This window comes from Convolutriloba macropyga, chromosome 9 (genome assembly GCF_964194025.1).
Source record: "Convolutriloba macropyga chromosome 9, txConMacr16.3, whole genome shotgun sequence".
NCBI classification, from domain to species: Eukaryota; Metazoa; Xenacoelomorpha; order Acoela; family Convolutidae; genus Convolutriloba; species Convolutriloba macropyga.
The window spans coordinates 14,666,643-14,693,130 of NC_134476.1; the positions used below are offsets into that span (position 1 = coordinate 14,666,643).

General features: G+C 37.5%; 1 protein-coding gene across 1 annotated transcript; it reads right to left on the minus strand.

Moving 5' to 3' along the window:
* Nucleotides 1–14,473: 14,473 nt before the first annotated feature.
* LOC142345627 (cohesin subunit SA-1-like) lies at nucleotides 14,474–24,835 on the minus strand. The gene is made up of 2 exons (XM_075397775.1): nucleotides 21,640–24,835; nucleotides 14,474–15,059 (listed from the first exon to the last, which is right to left on the minus strand). Exons 1-2 carry the CDS (start codon nucleotides 24,785–24,787, stop codon nucleotides 14,755–14,757), a joined length of 3,453 nt encoding a protein of 1,150 aa, XP_075253890.1. The 5' UTR covers nucleotides 24,788–24,835; the 3' UTR covers nucleotides 14,474–14,754.
* Nucleotides 24,836–26,488: the final 1,653 nt, after the last annotated feature.

Genomic DNA, 26,488 nt, shown 5'->3' on the forward strand with positions numbered 1-26,488 from the left:
AATTCTAAAAGTCTGCTCTTTGAGCAACAACCAAAAATTATGGAGGATTAAAAACCGAAATCCGACCACCAAACTGTATAATATTACGAACAATCAGCTGGACATTTACGCTAATGTACCATATGCGGCTATAAATGATTTCCTTTCAACTAATGAACAGAACGAAATCACGAGAGAATCCTTAATTTCGGAAAATACGAGATTCAGACAGGAATTGTTCATCAAAGAGACGGAATTGCAGGAACTGCAAATAAAATTCGAAAGTCTGCAAATGAACAATACAGAGAAAGAAAAAACAACAAATGATGACTACTGGAGAAGGCAGTACATTCTAACAAAACAGTTACAGAAAACAGAAGAAAGCAACCTGAAGCAAATTAACAAAGCATTTGCTCAGAAGCATCTTGAAATAAGGTCGGCTAACAAAAAGTTAGGAATGCCAAACAAGAAACTAGGTGAACAAATCAAACAATTGACCTGCAAGTTAGAAAAAGAAAAAAAGAACAGGCAGAAACAAAAAAAGCTAAGAAAGTCACAGATCTCTCAGCACGAGAAGACCCCAGAGTCATACGATGACAGTCAAGATGTCCAGGAAGCCCATATCCTTGACAATGAATAGATGTGGACCAAGAGTAACTTTAGTCAGATGACGCTAACGTGAACCTTTAACTGTTAAAACTCATCTATCCTGAAGCCGATCCATTTTCAATATAGAAACTTAAAATTTTATACTCCGACTTGCAAATCGCCTTTTGCGATTCACTTTTTACAACCACCGTTCATCGCCTTTTGCAATCAAATTTTTTCTATCGCGCCTACCAATGTGGTCATTTGTGTGTACCCAGTTTAACAATACCCAGTTTAACAGTATTGACCATCTGGCCGCCTTCGTTTTCGAGAACCACTCTCCAACAACAACAAATTCAACTCTACTCGGCAACGATGCCAGTCATTGTACAGCACCAATGTACCAAAGACTGCGAATAAAAGAGAAAATAAACCCTTCTTTAACCCCCTACATGAAATAAAATTATATACGATGCAGTATGTTTCTTATTTTTATTCAAATTTTTCTTGAGCTGTAGTATTAGAGCCGCTATATTAAGAGCGGTTAATTAAACAACCCGGCGTATTAAACGCATACTTTAAAGCGTTAACTACCACTACTTTGAACACCCGCCTAACAAATCAACGCGCGTTTAGGCTAACAATATATTAACATTTGAGCCTTTAATTTCTAATTACTAAACGAGCCTCAACTTAGGCCTGGATTATCCAGGACCAAATTCAAACTGGAACTTGAATTAAATTTAAGTAGGCGCCGATAATACTGCTCACTTCCCCTGCCTTTTGAGTGACATTTGCAACTCAGGGAAATTGCTAAGAACGATGCAGGTGGATCAGGGGAAAAGCAATAGTTCACCCAACAGAAACCTCCCTTTCATCTGGTTTTTTAATAAGCAGAAGGGAAGATATCACGCGCCTACGCAAGGATGAAACAGGCTCAAAGGCTCCCGCTTTTTTAATATTTTTTAAAGGAAAAAGCAATAATAATTTCATGAGATGAGCAGAGTTAATTCTCTCAATTTCTCGGCCAATAGGAACATTAGGAAACCGTTTCCATATGAACGTGAACCTGGTTTTTCCGCCCCCTATCGGCCCAATGCTTCACCGAAATCATTGAGGAAAAGAAGCAGGATAAGAATTATTATCGAACTCACAGAAAGCAGCAGACAATGGCTCCTTTTTCTTAACAGAAATTTTCAACTAGAACATCTTCGAATATATACTGTTTAAACAGTAAACAAATTATACAATAACCAACAATTATTTCAGTAAATTTTTCTAAGTTTTTTAAACCGATTTATTAATTCTCCAACAACACAAGAAGGTTGATAAAAATCGTCATTCAGCTCATCCCTGTAATACTACAACGCAACTGGCAATTAGTAAGATGTACTTTTATATTATTCTTTAACTCTTTCAGCCCCCAACTTAAAATTGAGACTTATAGCACTCGACAGGTCTTAGGCATATATTCTTGCCTTCGATTTGTCTTTTATCAGACTAGACTACCCTGCATAAGACGGACTGCATATCTCGCGATCTAGCAAGTTTTTTCAACCGGTCTAGTTTGATAATATGAAACTCTCACAACAGAAAAATATCAGGACCAAAAATTAATTCTATAATGGGGTTTATTTCCATGGGTTATTTCCGTGGGGGTTCATTTCCTATACCCTCTATACCCTTTCACAAGAAAAAATCGGAAAGTTACAATACCGCCTTTGTCTTTTCAATGCAAACAGTTTCAGAAAAGCTGACGGTTTGCAGCAACAATAGAATACCGGTTTCTGGCGCAGACAGTATATAAACTCATGTAGTCAACGTTCTTATATTAATGACACGTTCCATAGACAACTTTAAAGAAAGGCAGTATTGAGGCTGTCTCGAAATGTTTTGAAAGCGTATCGCTTTGTAAAATTAATGGAACTTAATTAGTTCGTAATAGAATAGAGGAGACAATTAGTTCTGTCCAGAGCGCTCAAAGAATTTTTTGGTCACCAAAGATACCAGTGAATATTATCGACACAATCTGTTCAATCGAGCTCTAATTGACAAGTTGGTAGCAATATTGAATCCTGAAAACTAATTCAAAGGGGGCGAGCAGTAGTCAAACACTGATCTGAGCTCACTTTGGTAAAAAAAAAGAACAACATTCAAAGTACGTACATCAATTGATGTCTAGAAGTCATCCACCTATACTAATAGCTTTAGTTCCTTCTGAGAAATACTTAGAACATACATGGAACCTTAGGTTCATTCCTTCAGTGTCATCAGAATTATTTACAAACAATGCCTGCAACGGCTTTCAAACTTACTCCTGATTAAAACATTTGGGAAAGTACAACCCTAAGTGAAGTACTATCTACAGGCGCAAGGTCGGTTATCACGTTTAAAAATTCAAAACACCAACCCAGCCAACCATCAGAGTCATATTACAGAGTATCCTTTTGCCAATTTGATTATTTGCAATAGAGAAATTGAAAACTCAGCAATTTGCAAAAGATTGCATTATCAAAAAAGGGTTACAAAAAGAGCACGATGAGTTCAACTTTTGCAAGCTAGCGTGTCATTCTGACCGATTTCCCTTCATTGGGCAAAACAAATTCAACCTCGAATTACCAAACAAACAGATGGTTTTGGGGAGAAATGGCTCTTGATTGCAGGCAACAATGGGTAATAACATTTCTACAAAACCATAAAACAAAACCGGCATGAATCTACAGTATTTGCAAGACACCTAAACTGCTCTACAAGAGTAAGACAAAAAACCGTTAAATTCATTGGTCGTTTAAACAGCTTACAACCAGTGAATTGTGTCCTTGTTTACACCCTGCTCATGTCAAATTACGATGCAAACTTTTCCCCTCTCCATTAGGACTAATTAGTATGCAGAAAATTTTCTCTTACCCAAAAATCAGATGATTTCCTGTGCAGGCTTGAAATTCTTCTTATTCTGTGATCCATAGGTATTACATCGAAAAACTGATGCCAATAACAATGAACAAACAAAATTTCTAAAAATCTAGAAATCAACGAATTCAATACATAGCTTGGAGATTGCCAGAAAACAGCCTCAATAGCTTCGTACATCTGCAGTCTCAAAAAAAAAATCAGTAAAAAGACAGACCAAAAAATTTGTCTTTTCATTGAAGGCTGATATGTTATATTTTGATTAAAAATCTGTAAGTTTTTGCTGCCTCCATTATCTGCACTCTAAAAACCTTCATTTAGAGTGAAACACACCCATTTGAGCTTATCTCGTTAAATTAAAAAAAACAAAAGTCAATTTCAAAGTGAGGAAGTCATTTTTGTGAGTGAATTAAGTCAAGTGTGACCAAAAATTTAATCAAGCAAATGAACAAAAAATTAGCTCAACTAACACCGAAAAATGACGTCACGCACGCAATTCAGTTGAAATTGTATGAACTAATGAACAAAAAGCAGATCTGAAGTGGTTCTGACGTCATATGGTCGTAACAAAACTCGCGACGACGAAAAAAAAAAACCAAGAGAAGGCCAATAATAGCCCCAGCTATCGCTGTGCGGCTATTAATAACAACTCTCCAGCTCAATGAATACCCTCACATTTCAGATCGGAACAGTTAAGATTAGCAAGGACACCTTAATAAATTATTCTCAGACTACAACGAAAGCGACATTACGTGGATACAGGAGCAAATTTGCCTCCGATTTTGAATCAGGTCAGCAGCAGTTGCAGTATCATTAACAAGAGGAACACAAGTATGAATTAGTTAAATAGATAGGACAATTTGCCAGACTGTGCGATGAAAGTCCAATCGGTGAAGTGACAGATTACTTGGTATTGTAGAAACTCAATACCGAGGATTTTTGAATCTCCATGTCATTTTATTTGTGCAAAGCGCACCGAACCTGACATCCGCTTACATTCAACTGCTAGGGTAGAAAATTATTTTGGTCGCTGCATAAGGATTTCGTTGAAGATGCCTGAAATTGGGGGAGTTGAGCTAACTGAAGAAAATCAAATTCCCCAAAAATATCAATTACACCTCATATAAAACATTGCGCTGGAAAAATTAAGAACTGCCGGTACGGGTTTCAAAAGTTCCAGAAGAATTACACTACAGTTCGTCCCCACTTCCAAAAGATACGAAAGACAAACGTTTGAAAACGCTGAGAGATAATACGAGCACGCTCTCGTGATTATTAAAGGTTTACCAAGATGAAACACGTGTGCCCACATTTTTCAAGATTTTCTTGATTTGCGTGGTCTAATATTGCAACAAAACATTCTCGTTTTAATGATCAGCATTGAAAAGTCGACTTTTCAAGACCGTTTATCAAATGCAGTAATGGTTAATACCTACAATCCGCTCATTTTTCTCATGTGGAGCGTACATGAAAAAGCCAAATAAAGATGTCAGGCAGCGCACCAAAAAATGAAGAAACTTGTCTGCTGTTCCCACCAAACAAAGATCAAAAAAAATGAGATAGCTCGATGATGCTTTTATTCGCCTTCATGAAATAGGCATTTAGGAGTTTGGTAGCCTGCACCTTCGACAACACTTTGTCATCGACAGCGAATTAGAAACTGGTTCAGTTTTCTTCATTAATACCAGTCGCCCCAATAAACGGAATTACCTTTTAAATTATTGGAGGAAAGTGAACAAATTTTGATCCAGAAAAGCAAAGAGATGACATACACTCTAGTTTAATGGCGGAAAACAAAATTCTACACGCAAAACGAAACACTGCAAATCTTCATAGTGCAAGCAGAATTTAGACTGACGTTGCTGAACCTTCAGTTACACTCGAAGATGAAAAATCAGTCAGAGAAATTGAAAAATCCGAGAATCGTAGAATCATTCGATATAATGGATTTGGAATCAGAGGGACAAAGAAACTCAATTCCTAGAGCAGCTTCATCCCTAGTATCCCTATTGAAACGTTTGTGATGAGCCGCTGCTTGGAAATTGCAGCACCTTCGAGCAAGGCAACAATTAAGTAAAGGCTACTGTAGACCAAATTATCACATTTTTCAGCCTTTCAGGGACGCAATCGAGTGCACAACTTGTACTCGACTCGTTAAATGGGACACTAGATGCGACTGCCGCAGCCCCTAACCTGCAATTAACGAATGATCAAGATGTTTTGCAAGATCTAGACAAAGAGGAAAAAGTTATCTCCAATTTTCCACCATAGACGACCTCGGTTCCAGAGACAACTCCCAGATTTATGGAGCAACATGAATGTAATGCTTAACGAAGAGCAAGAATGTTCAGAAAAGATGTTGACCGGAAAATAAGTTAACCGGAAAAGATGTTGACCGGTCTTACCCTTCAAGAAACGATGTTGAACGGCTAAACCCTTTCCTTTCAGGTGGCGGAGGTAGAAGAAAGCTTGCTGATCAGATGTCTATTAATTCGCGCTACGATTTGTTTAAAAACTCAAAATAGAAAAAAGCACACGCTTCTTTCAGTCTCGTCAGATTTTGATCGTGTAGTATCTATGCGTGCCGATACGTAATCCCGTCTGAGAATTAATATTGATGAATTGTGAAGTCTCAATAAAAAATCTTTAGTTGGAAGCTGTTTTGTTGATCAGCGATTGCGCCGAATCATGGGTATGATAAACCGTTTAACGAAGTGACAGTCCCCTGCGTGGGAGCTCACCAACTGCCACATGTTAAGGACTCGCATATTTTTGCTCAATCGGAAAACATCGACTCCCGAGCGAAGGATTCACTTTGTTCCAGGCACCGTATACATGAATTGAAGAGAATAATGCGACAGGATGAAAAGCATTCCTTGGACCTTTTAAACCGCCTTGGTGAAGGAAATCCGAATAAGACGATTGGACCGTGTTGAAAAGCCTGACAACAGATGAACTCCCGATAGTTTCTTCAGAATGTTTCCTCAGGAAAAAAAGTCAAAACCAACAATTTGCAAGTCGCAGGCAACCATGAACAAAATTTAGGAGTATTGCGTATGATAGAGACAAAGATTTGAACAAAAAATCGTTCTTGCTCTCTCTCTCTCTCTCTCTCTCTCTCTCGCCTTCAACACGTACCATTGTTGCATACACGTGGCCAACGTTATCATCTCTGCGGTTGACAAACCGTAAAAGGTTACTCTCAATGTAAGCAAAGAAGACGCAAGAAATATTGGATGGCTAGGCGTTTTGCGTAAATAGTTGGCTGATCGGTGCCAACAACTCTGTTTCTACAATTTCCAGATATCGACGTCGGGAAGTTTCGAGGACGACACTATGAGCTGCAATACACTGAAGAGGTGACTAATAGATGGGTTCCTCTTAGAAAGCTCGTCAACAACTCAGTGCCCAGAGGGCGCGGCTCCACGATCAATTTCCAACCAAAATTTTTGCAGCTACAAAATGCAAGTTTCAGGGAAAAAATGTTATGTCCAAGTCTTCACTTGACGCTGTAAAACATAAAACGGAAACCCAAGTTACTTGTGGTATACAGCAAAAAAACGTTCAAGCGATAAGTGTAGATACATAAATGAGATCCATGAAAACCAACAGACATGGTTCTTCGCATTTGCTACCAAACTCATGCAAACTTTTTAATGTTGCCCATCACAATTTTCAGTCTCTGTTGCCACTATCCAATTGTTAAAACGTCTTTACAAAAACTCGACTTTTCTTGTGAGAAATCTAATTTAATGCGTCCGATGATTTCCGTACCTTCAAAATTCCAGAAATTGTATTGCAAGGATCAACCGACAGGTTCATGACAGCAGCATACTGGATATATTGCTTTTGTTCGCTCCACTATACGTTTTCCGACTAACGAGTCAATTTTTGTGGAAACTCAACACGGGGACCTTGTTTAAACACATTGCCTAATCGAGATATTAATTTAAACTTTGAAAGCCGTTGGTCAAGAGTTCCTTAAATTTTGTTTGAAGTCTCAAGCGAGTACTGTTTGCACACCATCGTACTCAGGTAAAATCCGAATAAATGCATTCTGCTATCAAGTAAATTCAGGCAGTCTGTCATAATAGGTCTTTTAGGCGTGTTTCTATCCCAACTTAATGTTGGATATTTTAATATTCAACTCAATGCTCCAAATTGGTTTTCAAGACTTCTGGGTTTTCACAATTTTATCAAAACTGTGAAGGAAACCAAAGGAAACAACTCCATAAGCCTTGGCGGCGTCTTCGCTTCAAAATAATTGCTAAATCACACACAAAAACGTTTACTCGATAAACTACTTAGCTTTTACTGCTATTTATCTTGTACTGTCAAATCAACATTCCTACTATAAGTTACTAACAACTAAAATTCAAACATGATAGAGTTGATACAAATAACATGGCGGACTTTACCAGCCAAGGAAGAAAGGGTACTGATCTTTTTAAAAATTTTGTGCTTTAAACTCTGAAATGTTATATCTGTTCATTTCATAACTTTTAATTGCATCTTCTTATATCATTTATCTTTGCTTTAGTTGCGCTGGTGTTGAATTTGTAATTTCATAACTGTTCAGTCTCAAAGTTTTTCTTTCGATTCAAGGCTTCCTCTGGAAAAAAGTTTAGACAAACTGTTAGAAAAGAACTGGTTGAATAATTAAAATTAAGATGGATGAAGCAAAATGTATAATCGAAGGTCAAAGTTTTGTTACTTTAAGCCAAGGTCTTCTCAGTCAAAATAGGTGGTGCAGAACAATTTCAACGACTTGAACAAAAATCATTCTCGGCCTCTGTCGCCTTCAGCACATACCATTGTTGCATACACGAGGCCAAAGTTATCGTCTCCGCGGTTGACAAACCGTAAATGGTTACTCTCAATGTAAGCAAAGAAGACGCTTTAAATAATGGATTGCTAGGCATTTTGTGCGTAAATAGTTTGCTGATCGGTGCCAACAACTCTGTTTCTACAATTTCCAGATGTCGACGTCGGGAAGTTTCGAGGACGACACTATGAGCTGCAAGACACTGACGAGGTGACTAATAAATGGGTCCCTCTTAGAAAGCTCGTCAACAACTCAGTGCCCAGAGGGCGCGGCTCCAAACCTACCTTTTCAGTAGAACACAATCAATTTCCAACCAAAATTTTTGCAGCTACAAAATTTTCAGGGAAAAACTGTTACCTCCAAGTCTTCACTTGTCTGTTTACGTATTCAAGGATGGTGCATATACAGCACTAATACGCTGTAAAACATACAACGGAAACCCAAGTTAATTGTGATATACAGCAAAAAACTTTTTTCAAGCGATAAGTGTAGATACATAAATGAGATCCATGAAAACCAACAGACATGGTTCCTCGCTTTTGCTACCAAACTCATACAAACTTTTCAATGTTGCCCATCACAATTTTCAGTCTCTGTTGCCACTTTCCAATGGTTAAAAATTCCTTACAAAAACTCTTGACTTTTCTTGTGAGAAATCTAATTTCATGCGTCTGATGATTTCCGTACCTTCAAAATTCAAGAAATTGTATTGCATGGATCATCCGACAGGTGAATGACAGCAGCATACTGGATATATTGCTTTTGTTCGCTACACTGTACGTTTTCCCACTATCGAGTCAATTTTTGTGGAAACTCGACAAGGGGACTTTGTTTAAACGCATTGCCTAATCGACATATTATTTTAAACTTTGAAAGCCGTTGGTCAAGAGTTCCTTAAATTTTGTTTTAAGTCTAAGGCGAGTACTGTTTGCACAACATCGTACTCAGGTAAAATCCGAATAAAGGCATTCTGCCGTCAAGTAAAATCAGGCACTCTGTCATAATAGGTTGTTTAGGCGTGTTTCTATCCCAACTTAATGTTGGATATTTTAATATTCAACTCATTGCTCCAAATTGGTTTTCAAGACTTCTGGGTTTTCACAATTTTATCAAAACTGTGAAGGAAACCAAAGGAAACAACTTCATAAGCCTTGGCGGCGTCTTCGCTTCAAAATAATTGCTAAATCACAAACAAAAACGTTTACTCGATAAACTACTTAGCTTTTACTGCTATTTATCTTGTACTGTCAAATCAACATTCTTACTATAAGTTACTAACAACTAAAATTCAAACATGATAGAGTTGATACAAATAACATGGCGGACTTTACCAGCCAAGGAAGAAGGGGTACTGATCTTTTTAAAAATTTTGTGCTTTAAACTCTGAAATGTTATATCTGTTCATTTCATAACTTTTAATTGCATCTTCTTATATCATTTATCTTTGCTTTAGTTGCGCTGGTGTTGAATTTGTAATTTCATAACTGTTCAGTCTCAAAGTTTTTCTTTCGATTCAAGGCTTCCTCTGGAAAAACGTTTAGACAAACTGTTAGAAAAGAACTGGTTGAATAATTAAAATTAAGATGGATGAAGCAAAATGTATAATCGAAGGTCAAAGTTTTGTTACTTTTAGCCAAGGTCTTCTCAGTCAAAATAGGTGGTGCAGAACAATTTCAACGACTTGAACAAAAATCATTCTCGGCCTCTGTCGCCTTCAGCACATACCATTGTTGCATACACGAGGCCAACGTTATCGTCTCCGCGGTTGACAAACCGTAAATGGTTGCTCTCAATGTAAGCAAAGAAGACGCTTTAAACAATGGATTGCTAGGCATTTTGTGCGTAAATAGTTTGCTGATCGGTGCCGACAACTCTGTTTCTACAATTTCCAGATGTCGACGTCGGGAAGTTTCGAGTACGACACTATGAGCTGCAAGACACTGACGAGGTGACTAATAAATGGGTCCCTCTTAGAAAGCTCGTCAACAACTCAGTGCCCAGAGGGCGCGGCTCCAAACCTACCTTTTCAGTAGAACACAATCAATTTCCAACCAAAATTTTTGCAGCTACAAAATTTTCAGGTAAAAACTGTTACCTCCAAGTCTTCACTTGTCTGTTTACGTATTCAAGGGTGGTGCATATACAGCACTAATACGCTGTAAAACATAAAACGGAAACCCAAGTTAATTGTGATATACAGCAAAAAACTTTTTTCAAGCGATAAGTGTAGATACATAAATGAGATCCATGAAAACCAACAGACATGGTTCCTCGCTTTTGCTACCAAACTCATACAAACTTTTCAATGTTGCCCATCACAATTTTCAGTCTCTGTTGCCACTTTCCAATGGTTAAAAATTCCTTACAAAAACTCTTGACTTTTCTTGTGAGAAATCTAATTTAATGCGTCTGATGATTTCCGTACCTTCAAAATTCAAGAAATTGTATTGCATGGATCATCCGACAGGTGAATGACAGCAGCATACTGGATATATTGCTTTTGTTCGCTACACTGTACGTTTTCCGACTATCGAGTCGATTTTTGTGGAAACTCGACAAGGGGACTTTGTTTAAACGCATTGCCTAATCGACATATTATTTTAAACTTTGAAAGCCGTTGGTCAAGAGTTCCTTAAATTTTGTTTTAAGTCTAAGGCGAGTACTGTTTGCACAACATCGTACTCAGGTAAAATCCGAATAAAGGCATTCTGCCATCAAGTAAAATCAGGCACTCTGTCATAATAGGTTGTTTAGGCGTGTTTCTATCCCATCTTAATGTTGGATATCTCAATATTCAACTCAATGCTCCAAATTGGTTTTCAAGACTTCTGGGTTTTTACAATTTTATCCAAACTGAGAAGGAAACCAAAATAAACAACTTCATAAGCCTTGGCGGCTTCTTCGCTTTAAAAATAATTGCTAAATCACACACAAAAACGCTTACTCGATAAACTACTTAGTTCAGAACAATTTTTTGAGAAGCTTATATATATTCAAAACTGAAAATGAAGGCCTTGTCTAAGAACAAACGCACCTAAGAATAGAGCTTTCCGCTACATAACGATGTCGTGATCTCAGTCATCAACTTTTGTTTGCCTCAATCAAGACAAATGGATGTTGTCGATCAATTGCGTCTGCTTTCCGGTGTCAAAAAACAGCCACTATAGCTTGGTAGATCTGCAGTCTCAAACAGATAGTGAACGAAACATACCAAAAAAAACCTTATATAAAGCTGAGATGTCAAACTTTGATTACTGCTGTTTCCACTCGCTGCACCCAAATATAAAGAAAAAACCATTTCAGAGTGAGGAAGTCATTTTGAGTGACGGTCACGTGTGACCAAAAACAATCACGCGAATGAACACAAACTCTTTACAGAAAGAGTAAATATTTCGACACAATTCAGTCGAAAGTGAATGAATGAAAAGCAGATTTTAAGTGATTGTCACGTTATATGGTTGTAACGAAAATCTTCACGACGAAAAAACACCAAAGCAGAACGGGTCAAAATTGACACAAAACCAAACTTTAAATGACTTAACAGAAAAGGACCCAGAATTGCCTTCTAATGGATTGGAGAAAACTAATTAAAAACAAAAAAAGTAAAAATTAAAGTCAAAAGGCCGCATAAGATCAAAAACCACTAGCTAAAAAGCAAATTTTGTTCAAACACCTTTTCTCACTCCATTTTAAAATAAGAGCAATATAACTTCACGTCGCAAAACCACTAGCTTATTGCTCCACTTCCTGTTTCGGTGTGACCAAAATCATTACTTCTATTTGACTTCAAAAATCATTAATGTTTGAACAGATCTTAAAGAAAAGACAGCGCCTCAAAATATCTCAAAGAAGACCAATAATAGCCTCAGCTACAGCTGGCAGCTCTTAAGAAATGTAAAAATCAAAGATTTCTTTTGGAAAAAACTCACAAGCTCATTGAATACCTCCTATGATCAACACCAAACTAAGGAAACACAAGAGCAAGGAAAGAACTCGATACCGTTGACTAAGCTGTTTAATATATGAGGGTGACCATAACTGAAGCCCCGGAGCCGTAATGTCAGCGGCTAAGACGATATGAATATATAGCTATCGTAGTACTTCAATATTCCATTGTTCTTCGGTCGCCGAAACAGGAAGCTCCCAGAAAAAAGCAACTTGAGTCACATTACAAACTTAAGCAAACAATTGATGCAAATATCCCCAACCGCACTATGAGGAAAGTAAAGCTTAGGTGCCGATTCATTCGCCACCACAGTCATCGAGGCCACAAAGAAGCTTCGTTGAAAGGAGGCGAAATCGAGAAGACCGAGTCAGGCAATTGACAATTGCATCCGTTGAAAGAGTTAGCCCAAGACAATGGAACTACTGGTGAAGAAGTTCTCTGTAATTTTAACTTTTCCTCGAGCATGCACTGTATTAAGAGCAACATCCTCATAAGGTATGTTCTATTATTGAGAAAATTAAGAGGAGTTTTGACTGCCGCTCTAAGTAGACTGCACGTTTTATTGATGAGGCGTGGAACGCGAAGAGGTTCAGGACTAAGCATTATCACACAACGAGGGAAAACTAAAAACAGCTGTCGCGCACGGCCTGTATCGAGAGAGCCTTGAAGGCTACAACACATGTTTCTTTTATTTTTAGCTCTTTCAGCCTTAGGTAGTAATGATTTGCGTATTCGAGTAAGTTTTCAAAATATTGATATTTGCAAAAAACTACCGAATCAAATTGCAATCAAAATTGTCATTTAAAGACTTTCGGCAGTTCTTCATTGGCCTATGCGATATAATTCTGAGCCTGCTTACCGTTACTGCGTTCCAAAACTCTTCGAGCCTTCTCAAGGGCTGCAAAAAGAAGAAGCTTGAGTTCAGGAGTGAGGAATATCGAACAATCAAAAGTGACAAGTAAACAGTCATTGCAAGCTCTACTGAACAAAAGCACGCAAATCCGCTTGCAGGCTTTAAAATCAAGTCCACAAAATGACAAGAAAAACATGAATCCGTAAAATCACATTCATGGGAGTGCTCACGTTCTGGCCAGTAATCTATGATACATTTCTCTATTTTAAGCCACTCTTCATTTTAATTCTGAGTCAGTATTTGCTGAAATTGATCGAAAAAATTTTCGGCAGAATAGTGGATCACTGTAAAGTTGATGAGCATACCTAGTGCAAGCGTGCATCAAGAAACGCGAATCCTCCAGTTATGTTTTTTTTTCAAAGATGAAGTTTTCAAAATACTTTTTTAGTATTCTCATTATGGGGGCAGTTAGATAAGAGCCAAATGCTACTCAAGTTTACTGTGAAGTTGAGGGAAATTTGATATATTCAGATGCAGTTAATGATGCAATATATGGCAAAAATTGCTCCAAGACTATAGAGGCGCTAGCAAGAAAATCATCTAATATCAAAATTGGCGCTGTTTAAAGAACTTCGATTTCGACAGTACCGCCCCATTCGGACACAAAATGAGATTCTTCCAGGGCTGTATAAGGTCTAGTCGTTCGAGAACTCTCCCATCCTTCTCTGAGAACAAACAAAAATTTTGTAAAAATTGGGCTCAGGATTGAGAATATCAGTTCTTTACATGTGTTGTGAAGGCAAGCTAAGTCATTGCAAGCTTGTCGCTCTGTCCAGCGATAGGAGGCAGATATTGAAGCTCGCTTTCACAACATCGGATCAGCAAACAGACAAAAAATGTCAGTCTCAAGCCCCGTCTTGAGAGTGCAGACTTTCAGGCTTGTAGATTATATATTATTTCTATTTTATGATCGGTTCTTTTATTTTTGTGTAAATATTTTGAAATATTTTCCAGAAAAAGTTTTCCCGAAAAATTTTTAAGCAGCGAAAAAGTAAGTCAAATTGCATCACTGGTAATCGAGATTTGAATAAAACCCGCAGCCAAATCGATTTTCATACATATATGTCTGAACATGTTTCTGATAGTAGTCTGGTCTATCCAGCTTCGTTTCACTCGCAAGCCACCAGCACTACACAAAAGATAAAAAGACCACAATTTCGAAGGATAAAATGTGAACGAAACAAGAGCCGTAAGAACCCAGTCTTCACCCAATTTTCAACCCAGCCTCCTAACACCATCAAATAGAAAAACTAAAGTAAAGATTACTGAAATGTCGAAAAATATCTAATATCAAAATTGGCGCAGTTTGAAGAACTTCGATTTCGACAGTACCTCCCCATTATTAATTATCTACCAGAAAATTAACGAAATTGAAAACAAAGTTTGTTCAAGCCGATTTTCGCGGCTAAATCTATTACACTTGAGCATCAAAACAGCTCCCTCCTATTTATTGCACACAAATGCAGAACAACAATTTTCCCGTCGTGCCCTTGAAACCAAGATCACGTACTAAGAACTCCTGCAAATGTTTTGACAAAAAAGTTTTTGAATCGAACAAAAATTTCCGTCGTTTTGGACAGGTTCGTCGTAAGCTCAATCATTCTGATCACGAAGTTGGTTCCGATTTGCGGCTCGTTCAGCTCTGGTGGGCACTTGTGATCTGGGACCGCCGACAACACTTCCTGGGGTTCCGGGATAATCGCTGGAAAATGACTCATCCAGGTTTCTTTTCCTCGACCCGCTGGAGGAGGCAGCTGGGATCTTCTTAATGGCTGTGGCTGTTGGGGGTTGGGCAGCACCACCCGTTCGACCTTTGTGACCCATGTTTCGAGCATCATGGTCTGATGAAGCTAAGTTGCCTCTGTACAGTTGCAACGCATACCATGTATCGTCACGACCTGCAATTCAATTAAATTTAACGAATTCTACGAAAATACACGAATTTGAAAAGGTATGTATAAATGAAACCAAAATAAGAACTCATGGTCATTTAGAATTTAAATAGCACATCTTAGCACTCGAATCTTTTCATTTTGACAATGAAAGCGAAGATTCATTCCGTATAATTTGTAATTACTTTGAAAATGTTAAAATTCTGATGATGCTTAATTTAGCAAAAATTTTCGATTTAAAATTTACTTGATTTATATATTTTCACAATCATTTATACGTCTGAAGTAAGATGAACCGGCAAAAAGTCAAATCTAAGAAACAGCCAGAAAGAGCTGCGCTAAGGGACAGCAAAGATTCAAAATTTCAAAAACTGCCATTAAATCATGAATTTCAGTGCAGCAGTTTCAGTGCATCGTGCACTAGTATTGCTATATGAGCTTCACTCGTGCCTTAGCTGCTTCTTGGATGATCTCTTTTTTTGCTACAAAAACCGTCACATAACATCACATATAAAGGCCGACAGAACAAATACTAGCTATAAAAATAATACAATGTAATTAGAAGCACTATTAATTTTGAGGCGTTAATTTGAACTTTTGTTAAGCTCAAAAAGTTAAGAGTTGTCAAAAACATAGTCGTAATAGCCGCAAAATAGACCCGCTGAGTTTCGAATCCGCTGAGTTTAAGAAGAACAATCATGATCAAAAAAAGTGCAATTCAAATGAGATCCTGATTTCTATCCTTACTTTCAAATCAAATTTCAAATATCAATCTTTCAAGCAGTCAAACTTATAACTATCTATATTCAGTGACCTATGCTGCATTTAATTTAGAGTTTAAATTCTCTATTTAGATCAGTCAAGTGAGAAGAAGTGGTGAGAAGGAGTCATTTTGTTGAATAAAGTAAGTCAAGTACGCTCAAAACGTTTCACCACAAGATTTACCTAAAAACGAACAAAAACTGCATTGAAAAATGAGATCACGCACACAAATTCAGCTGCTGAGTGGTCGAAGTAATCAAAAAAAAGTCACTTGTTGATTTCCTTACGCGTGATCGAATGATCGTAATAAAACTAAGTAGAAGACAAATTTAAAAACAAACAGAACTCCGGAAACTCGAACTGGGGAACTCACCAAATTAACTGATGTCACCATTTGCTATTAACAGCCGATGCTATTACCAAATCATAGTCATCCCATATTACCAAATCGAAGCAGGAACGTAAGGAAAATTTTACAGCAATCCTTTTTGAGCACATAAAAAAAACAAAACAGGATTTTCCTAAAAATTAGTTAATCCTACTTTCAAAATTTAAAAATCAATTTATCGTTATCTGTTTTCATTGACATATTCAAAACTATTTTGATGTTTTTCGAGAATCATCATTAAAATTATGATTGAGATTGAATTTCGTGACACAAAAAAAGGATCGCTTAGACTGATGTGCAAAGGACAAATCCTGAAAAGAACAACACTGATGATCTAACAGCAAGAAAATCAAAAACGTAACTAAAACTAACAAAAGCTGCATCGAATGAACAGCACTGACGATCTGGCGGCGAGAATTACTTAAAAACCAAAATACAACTAAATAAACTTTCTTCAACTGTCTGATCAAAACGACAAAAACAATACGTCAAGTTAAAAAAGTCACTCCAAAGCAAAAGACTGCTCCTGAACAAAAGCGCAAAAACAGTCGAGCAAAATTGTTGCATCAGAAGAGACGAAGAGGTCTGCATTAATTGCTTCAAACTTCGTTTGAGAACCATTAAAAAATTTTTAAAATCCCTAAGTAATACCAATTATTTCGAAAACTTATATACATCTAAAAAAATTTGACATAAAGACAAATAAAAAACATACTCGCTATTCTATACCTCACGTTTGAAAAAATTAAGCTTACAAAAATTCCACACAACTGAATTAAGCAGATAAGCAATCAGCATTTAAACATAAGAACCACTATTTGGCTTCCATTGAAAAGAAAAAAAGAAAACGTCACAATAATTCAAGACAAACAATGAGAAATTGGCCGAAAACTAAGAAAATGTCATTTTTTTCTAAAAAAATAATTTTGTAAAACAGAACAGAGGAATCACAAAAAATATACTCGCCATTCAATCTCATTTGTATGCAAAAAAAAACGTAAGTATTGGCCTAACACTAATAAAAACGCGCCTAAAAGAACAGCTGAAAAATTAACTGGCAGATTGCCAAAAGGAAGCCGCAATGGCTACGTAAATGTGCAGTTTTAAAGAGATAAAAAACAACAAAAAAGAAATGTTTCTCATCTTAATAAATTGCTAAGATGTTAAATTTCGATTGGGAATCTGAAAAACTTCTTGATTCTTCAATTAGCTGCTTTCAAATAAGCTTCACTTACAGTGACACGTTCTCAGATGAGCTTATCTCTTTTCAACAAATTTTGATAGTGAGGAAAGTCATTTTTGAGAGTCAGGCACGTCGCGTGGGATCAAAGACTCGACCAACGTCTGACGAATTGTTCGACAGCCGGGGCAATTTAATTTATCGGGGCGTAATTTAGAAATGGTTTATGGGTTAAAAAAACGAACTCCTGGCCGGCAGTATGTCAGTCTGACATCTTAACCACTAAACTAAAGATGCTGTGATTCTCTTTCGACCTCAATGCAAATATAATAGCAACTTTATTTAAGAATGAGCAAAACTTGGATCACTTAAAAATAAGAATTCAAGCAAGAGAATAAGAACTCATAAAATAAGAACTCCCAAAAAGTCACTCAAGGAGTCAGAGAATGTCCCAGAACAAAAGCGCAAAAACGTCACGCACATAATTCAATTGAAATGACGTGGATGAATGAACAATAAGCAGAATTGCATTGATCGTGGCGTCCTATGGAATCTTGGACGCCACGATCGATGGACGTCTCAACCTACAGTTCAATTAATTTTCATTGACGAAACAAAAAACTGTACCTACAATAGACTATAAATGGATTGGAAAAACCACTGCAAAAATTCTGGGAAAAACAGTAAAAATCAGAGTCAAATTGCCGCATTTTAACGATTTTACTACTCTAAATAAATTTTACGCCGTAAAATCACTTGTTTATTCGCTTCACTGCTTGTTTTGGCGTGACCAAAATAATCACTTCAATTTGACTCCAAAAATAAGAAAATGCTTGAACAGATCTTCAAAAAAGACAGCGCCCCGAAACAATTCAAATTAAAAACAACAGAAGGCCAATAAAAACCCCTGGTTTCAACTAGAAAAACAAATCACAAAGCAACTAATAACAACAAACTGATGAAAGCTACCATGCCAACATATAACCCAGCCCAGAAGAACTACTTTGGCAAGAAAAAGCCAGCTGACACAAAAAATTTTAAGAGATTCTCACAGAGAGAAATATTTTTCACCTTTTTTTATCGCTCTACAAAAAATGCGACATCACATTTTTCACTCTGCTCCTCCATTTTTTCCCAACAACTTGACCCAAACTCTTTGTTTCACGCGCGGCAATTCAAATAATGATCGATCAAAAAATACGCTCAACCATATCTTTGGAGTCTATAACAAAACATGATGACACCGACACTATTCTCTCTGTTGCTACGGCGCCATTGCAAAATCAGAATAGCTTTGATATCAAACTGCAATCTGATAATCATCAAATAAAGTACCATTTTCTAGATGTGACAGCGTAAAGCTTTGATGACACTAAAAGTGCAGTCATGAAAACCACTGGTGATGCAAAGTTAATCAGACCATAGATAGTTTTCCTGCAAATCTGGGTGAATTCAATAAGCATGATATCGGGTATCTATCCAAATCTATCAAAGCTTCACGTCAGCAGACGAGACGTGGTTATTTAATCTTACGGGAAATGCCTGGGTAGGATAAACAACTGAGCGGCATAGCAGTAAACAAACGGGAAGTTATCCCTGGGATTTCTCCATTGCCGTTTCTATCTATTTCAAAACCAAGCTAGGATAAGTTTTTACACCAAGTGTACACTCAAAAGTTTAAAATGTAGCTAAGGCTTCTAGCCGACTGTCCTCGTAAACTGAAAAAATAGAATTTTAGCCGAATACTCATTTATGAATAATTCGGCCACCCACCCATTCGGCAACATTGGCGGTAAACATTGGCAACCTGGGGTAAAAAAAAGTATATCACTAATACAACAATAGGTATTTCTAACGCGGTCAAGAAAGTTACGGCGGGAAAAATCAGCAAATTATTCGCACCCAGCCTCATTTTGACCGTTTGAACCCATATCGTTATCCATATCTCAGCAAAAGTCATGAAGATGAGCTCCAGTGAAAAGGATGAAAGACTCTATTGAACCATAAAAGTAACTAAATGCGATGGGGAGAACGATGGAGACATAGTTCGACTCGTATTTTACAACACAACTGCCATAAAATCTATGTTACAAAAGTGGCGCATGAATTTTTTCCACATCGCGTTCAACCCGCAAATTAGTAGTCGACATGGCAAGCATGTTTTGTCATATTTAAGTGAATAATTTAATCCCATGTTCGGTTATGATAATTTCATCAAGTCGCACGAGGACTCGATCAAATGATTATTTCACTATTTTAATAGTACCAATTACATAAAGGATTAAAGTCGAAGCGAAATGATAGGGGTTAAATGTTAAAAAAAATTAAATTATGCGTAAACACGATTATCAGAAAATATGAAGTTGAAAAAAAAAAAATCCGGATACTGTCACTAAAAACGCCAAGACATCAGTAATCGTATTTGAAATCTCAGAAACGAAAGGTTCTTTTAAAAGAATTCGCCACATTTTGCTTCAATTTTGGCGCCGTCTTCAATTCGAAAGCAGCCAAATAAACCTGATCCAGTCGTCAAAACTTTAATGACTAGTAGGACTTGCTGTTATTATTGTTGTTATTATTATTGGTTTAAGCACTAAAATGCTGTACAATAGATTTCTTAAAACAAAAAAGATATTTGCTTCTTTCTGAAGGCGTTTTCGTTTGGTAAAAGTTTTATTTCAAAAGGAAGTCGATTCCATTCGTGAGGGACTGCAAAACTGAAAGATTTTATTTCCGAAAGCTGCCTTCAAAGCTATAGTTGTAAATATATTGAGAGCTTGTCACTTTGCTATTTCGAGATGCCAGCGGGTTAAGATAGTCTGGAACCCTCTTAATATAACATTCCTCAAACTGCAGCTTGAATTCTCTAAATCTAAAAGGTTTGATTTAATATGAAAAGCTTATAAATCGAGCTAATTTAATTCCGTTGAAAAACAGTATTTATATGCCTACATTAGACACTATGGTTGTTAAACAAGTAAATTTAACGCCAAAGAACCTAAGAGTTGGAGTTGACAGCTCATTATTTTCCAAATAAAAGTAACTTCGTCCCACTCTTAAATAAATTGAAAACAAAAAGGTTTAAAGCTTCAAAGATCTAGGTTTATTTTTTAATTTTCGGTTTGTGCTCATCTAAGATTTATCCAGCTAACTTACAATTCCTAAAATAATCTGGATATTATTAAGCTTTTGATACAAATTTGCTCTTACAAGTCATTGAATAGTTTGAAACTCAGAATAGGGTTGTAATTCTTGTACACTTCAATTCGGAAAACAGTTCAAGATTACCTTCAAAGAGGAATAAACTGCTATCTAACCAATTTGATTGATATTTGATGTTAGTTTCTTGTTGTTGAGCCACAAATACAAGTAATTGAAGCCAACCCAAAATGTGCTTAGTTTGCTTCTTACATTGAACGAACCCACTTCGCCGTACTATCAGAAAACAAGGCCATTTTTCTGCTCCTAATGCCCATTTAGCAAGCAATTCACAAATATTAAATTGAAGACAAAAATTGGTTTTTGCGGGACATATTTTATAGATAAAACAGTAACACCATCTGCCACTAACTATCAACATCTTTTGGCCTACAAAATCAAGGTAAAATCTTTCCAAAATTTTTTAGATGGAAACACTACTAAAACCATACCAACTTTAAAATGACACGTGTGACAGTCACAATTTATTGTCAAAACTATTCAAGCAATTCAGGCAGTAAATGCAAATTAGTTTCTATTAGAGAGCAATGGAGTTCAATTCAATTCTGATAATCGTAATTTGGCTGACGCAGAAGTAATTCACAGAGAAAAACGAATGCAAGAAACAAACATAAACCGACTAAAGTCGGACCAATTTCTCTCGCGCGGCAGGCAAGTCAATTTAATTCTGAGGGAAGTGTAGCCTGGAGAACTTTTGATGGTGCAAAACTAGCGACTAGGGAGGAATACGACCCCGCAATCTCCCAGATGCCCGTCGGAAACAATAACCACAAGGTCATCACAGCTGAATTATCCTCGCGAACAATCGAGACCGCGACTTTATTTCTGATTACGATCAATTTAGATCAAGCAAAAAAAATCGAGAAGTCAAGCCTGAAAAAGATAGACGAAAAATCAGAACGAAAGGATCTAGAACAAAGGCCTAAAAACGACCGAGCAAAAAGTTTGCTTTAATAACACACACTTTTACAATAATTGCTTCCAACTTTGTTCGAGACCAATTAAAAATACTTTCCCAAAATGAAGGAAAAACTTACTCATAATAGTGTTTGGTGGAAATACTTGATCCAAATACTCCAACACGATCTTCTTGTCCTGTTTCATCATCTTGCTCGTGAACTCGTTCACAATCTCCAGAAAATCGATGTTAGCGGGAGGAATATTTGGCGACCCTGAATCTGGCTGAGAAGCATAGAAAATTCCCTCTTTGTGGAGTGCCTGAATAGCTTCTCTGGACTTGATTTGATCCAGGGAGAAAATGAAGGAAAAGTTTTTGGCAAGATCTTTAATGTGGGCGAACTGTTCACAAGCTTTGTCGACCCTTGTTGGGCTTATATGTGGTACTGTATCCCATAAAATATGCAGCGACCGTAAAATAATTTTCGCGCACTCGGTACGATTGTAATCGTTCAATTTTGCCAATGTGTTTTTAATAATGTCTCCGTAATCGTTGTAGAATTTGAGGTAATGTTTAAATACATCAGCCGCGAAATTCATTTGTATGTTGTTTGAAATGATCAGCTTACAGAAACAGGCCAAAAGTTTTCGACGCTTGTGAAGTGCTTCGATTTTGACCGAAGGGTCATCATCCTCATCGTCCAAACCAGCCATGACATCTTCATCTTCATTTGTGAAAACGTGAACTTCGTTAAACTTTTTCAACTCCTCTTGAACACTCTCATTTGCAAGGTAAACTAAAGGCTTCAGGGCTTTGTTAAACCCTATTTGTTTACCATAAACAATAAGCAAATCGCAGATGTTCGTGTATGCATCCTCGATAACCTCAGCGGCATTTTGGCTGTAACACATCAGCTCAAAACTCAGCGACATTACTTCATTTAGGCGACGTTTAACCGTTTTCAACTCGTTTTTGTCCGGATTCTGGTCATCAATATCGGCTCTAGACCACATGAGTGAAAATTGCAATGAAGCTAAAGCATCGCAAACGATTGGGCTTTTAACTGGAACATTATCTGAGTAGCTTTTAGCAATTTTGTACAAACTATCAAACATTTCCCAAGCATTTAGGTTATGCGAGCAGTAAAACGCGCTGATTCTGCGCATGGCAGCAGTTAGATTGTAAATCTCGGTTTCTGAGAGGTCGTTCACATTTTCAAGGTAATCTTGCCAAGCTGCTTGGAAGGTCTGAGCCAAGTTATCTATCAGTGCCGATCTCGCGGTCTTGCATTTATTACTGATCGCATATGTATCATTGCAGAGAAATTCGAATGTCTTTGAGCAGTTGTGCAGGATTTGCTTATCAGCATGCTTCGTCACAATTTCAGTCAGTAGTTTTAGAAGCTGATCGAGGTACTGCTCTAAACGTCCAGACGTATACATGTCCAGATCAAAATATTGAGGAATTACAACAAGATCTGCAACCTTTTCAGGATCAATTCCATGCTTACTAAGTAACCTTGGCAATGTTTGAATAAAATGGTTTGTCAACCGATTTTTGTCATCTTGAACAATTTGACGTTCCTTTCCGGTCAGTTTTTTTGGTTGGGCGCGACCTACGGGGGGTTGGCCGTCTGATGCTTGTCTAGCACAGCAAGTCATAATATCTATCAAGTATGTCTCTTCTTTGTCATTCAGGGGTTCGTACCCACTCGAGATGTCATCGAGCAACATTTGAGTCATGCAATCCCAATCTTTAACCAGAGACGTGCTGTCCCACAAGCTATCAATCAGGTATGCCGCATGATCATGCAACTCGCTTTCAATAAAATATTGAACCAAATCCCGCATCGATCCAATATTAGGGCTCAAATTTTTCCCCTTCTTCTTTTGCATGTTTTTGTTTTGCTGCGATTGTTCATCTTCTTCTCGAGTAAGCAGTCGTTGGATCAAAAATTGAGCTGCTGCCTGCGCCACTGATCGATTGGACGAAAACACCAACTGATAAACAGCTTCACAATCAGTACTATCCAGTGCATCATCTTTCCAGACATTGATGCTTGTTACCAACTTAATAGCCTGAACTGATACGTCTATCTTCTTGTCTAGAGTCATGGCAACTATTCGATCTTTGAACCGGTTGGTGAACAATTCCAGACTCGATGCAAATTCTTCAGACGTGTAGAGGTTGCTCAATGCATGAACACATCGGAGCCGAACATCCCAATGTTTGTCGTGTAAATTCCATCCTATGTATCTCAAATAGCCATCATCGAGAAACATGGTCGGGTAATTTTTAATCCAAGTTCCAATTTCGCCCATACAAATAGCTCGAATTTCAGGGTGTGTGTCCCGGTAACGATGGACAAAAATTCCATTGAATATATTTCCCATCATCGTTTGCACTTCCTTAATATGCTCTTCAAACTCTTCGTTTTTAGCGCGAAGTAGATCCATTCTCTGAGAAGCGCGTCTCGCAGCATTTTTGGCCTTTTCAGCTTCAAATTGGCGCGAGATCTTATCATGTTGAACATTTAAGCTTGCAGCTACAGTTACAAATGCTGTCATCAATTTCATGGCCGCCAAAGTGCTGGTGTGTCTGAATGCACGAACCTGTGAGTCACAGAGCCCTGTAAGAAGACCAATTACATTTTCGAACAGATATTGATCAAAGATCAAGCTTGACTGGCATTGTCTCACTAGCACAACGATAAACTCTGTGAAGTTGGATTTGAATTTCTTCCAAGTTGGCCCACTTTGGATCAATGGGTATTCTCCTGAATCTTCGTCAAACTCTTCAGTCATTCGCTGAATAATTTCCGTCTGATCCAATGAAATGAACATTTCAGGTGTAACAGTACCTTTGCAGCCACAGGCATGGATTAAAAAGTTGATCAGATCTAGCAGAGCGCTGTCTTTGTCCTGTTTGTAAGTTTCAATCCAGTCATCCACAACACACTGCAATGCTTGACGTCCATTTCTGACAATTTGAAACAAAGTTTGCATGTTTGTGTCTTGATGTCCATCAGCATGTTGAGATCTTCGCTGCTTTTTTGTGGCAGGTGGACTAATGACAGCAGTGCTCGGTCCAGCAATCATTGAATGAACTTGAGGATTCTCCGTTGGATTTAAGAAACCACTTTCACTTACCATTGGCATGGGAACAGCCATGTTGTTCATGCCGCCTTGACCATTTATGAAATCTCCAAGCTCGGACGGGAAAATCATCTCAGGGTTTTGGTTTGCAAACAACGAGTTGTTTGCCATTAATCTGTAACATACTGGCATCAAGACTGATACAGCATTGACAACAGTTACGCTTGCTAAGCGGGGCTAGAGCCGACAGCCCCTTTACCAGAAAATGCCGCTGCTCTTTTGAACGCGAGATTGAGCGCGTTCAAAAGACAGGTACCAGTTGGATCCTAAACAACTGGGAACTGAATTACAAGAAGAGGTTTGGAAAACTCAATTTACTTCCTCTCTCCTTATATATAGAACTACACGATCTACTTCTCTTAATTGCTTTTCTCTCAGGAAATTACAATGTCAATATTATTCCGATCACTAAAAACCAAAACTGCGATGATCAACCAAATACCAGACAATTTGAGCTAATTAACATGAATCAAACAAGAACGAAAAAGGCAGATGAAAATTTCTGGAGGCGTTCTAGTCAACTTTTAAATATTATCTGTAAAATCACAAATTCAGCTACTGAAGGCTTAAACAAAAAACGATTACCCGAATTATACTGGAATCATTTCTCTAGACATTACTCTGAAGCCAATTCTTGTACGTGGACCTTTTTGTGCAACTACAATCCAGTACAGAAGGTCAAATTAGCCAACCAATAAGGGATGTCAACCCTAGTGCCGCGACACTGAAGCCTAAACTACTACTACTACCACTACAGATTGTACAGATTGACTGTTACTCTTTTCAGGAAAAACCATGTTACACTCAAGTGCACACTTTAAAATTCCGAGTCCGCAGTGACACAAGTTAAAACGTCAGAAGTTTCTCTGTACAAATTGACAGACAATTGCTTCCTTATACGTTCTTTTTTCAAAAATGCCAGTTTTGGATTTTACCCAACATTAATTGACGGTTTGTTTAGCAAGGTTACCTGAATGCATGGAAGATATGGCTTAAGAACTGAAACAGCTCCGCGGTTCACCACAAACGCAAAAGTTCTCAGTGATTTCAAACGGATGGAGTTATATAACCTAGACTTGAATGATTTCAGTTAATCAATTGACAAGCTTAAATCGCTTGCATAATACGATTCAAAAACTCAAACAAAGCAACGCAACGGTACGTTTGCTTCATTTTAGACTTAAAAGGATTCGGATTGCGAGATCCGGTACATTACTGGTTTCGTTTTGTTTTCTAGCCAGATTAATTTATTGGTTACATTGCTTATTATAAAAAAAATACCCTTCCATTCGTCTCATGGACAGGTCACGTATAATCTATTCAAATCGACGTAGGCGAACCTTTTCATAGCGAACTCACGAGCGAGATTAACATTACCAACATCAATATCTTGTCTGCTACCTGCAAATATCCAGCACATTTAAGATTCTCTTTCACATAAAAACACGACACCAAAACTCTGTTTTCATGTACAGTGGAAATCTGTTTAAAATTAAAATCAGTTCGAACATTCGGTCGTTTTTGGAATTGCTGACATCAACAGGATTATCACTGTTAAGAAGTCAAAATGCTTCATTTTGTAAATATTTTGTACCGAATTGGATGAAGATGAGCTAGTAGTATCTCTCGATGTTAAGCTTGTACATCAATGTACCGGTTGAGGAGGCAATTGAAATTGCGCTTAAAGAACTGTACTCCCGTGACGAGGTTCCTGAGATTCCGAGTTCAGCTATGAAGAGCCTTTTCGGACTAGCCGTGACGAAAGTTCACTTAAAGTGTAATAAAAAGCGGTACACTCAATTGTATAGTTTAGCAATGGGTGCTTGACTGGCA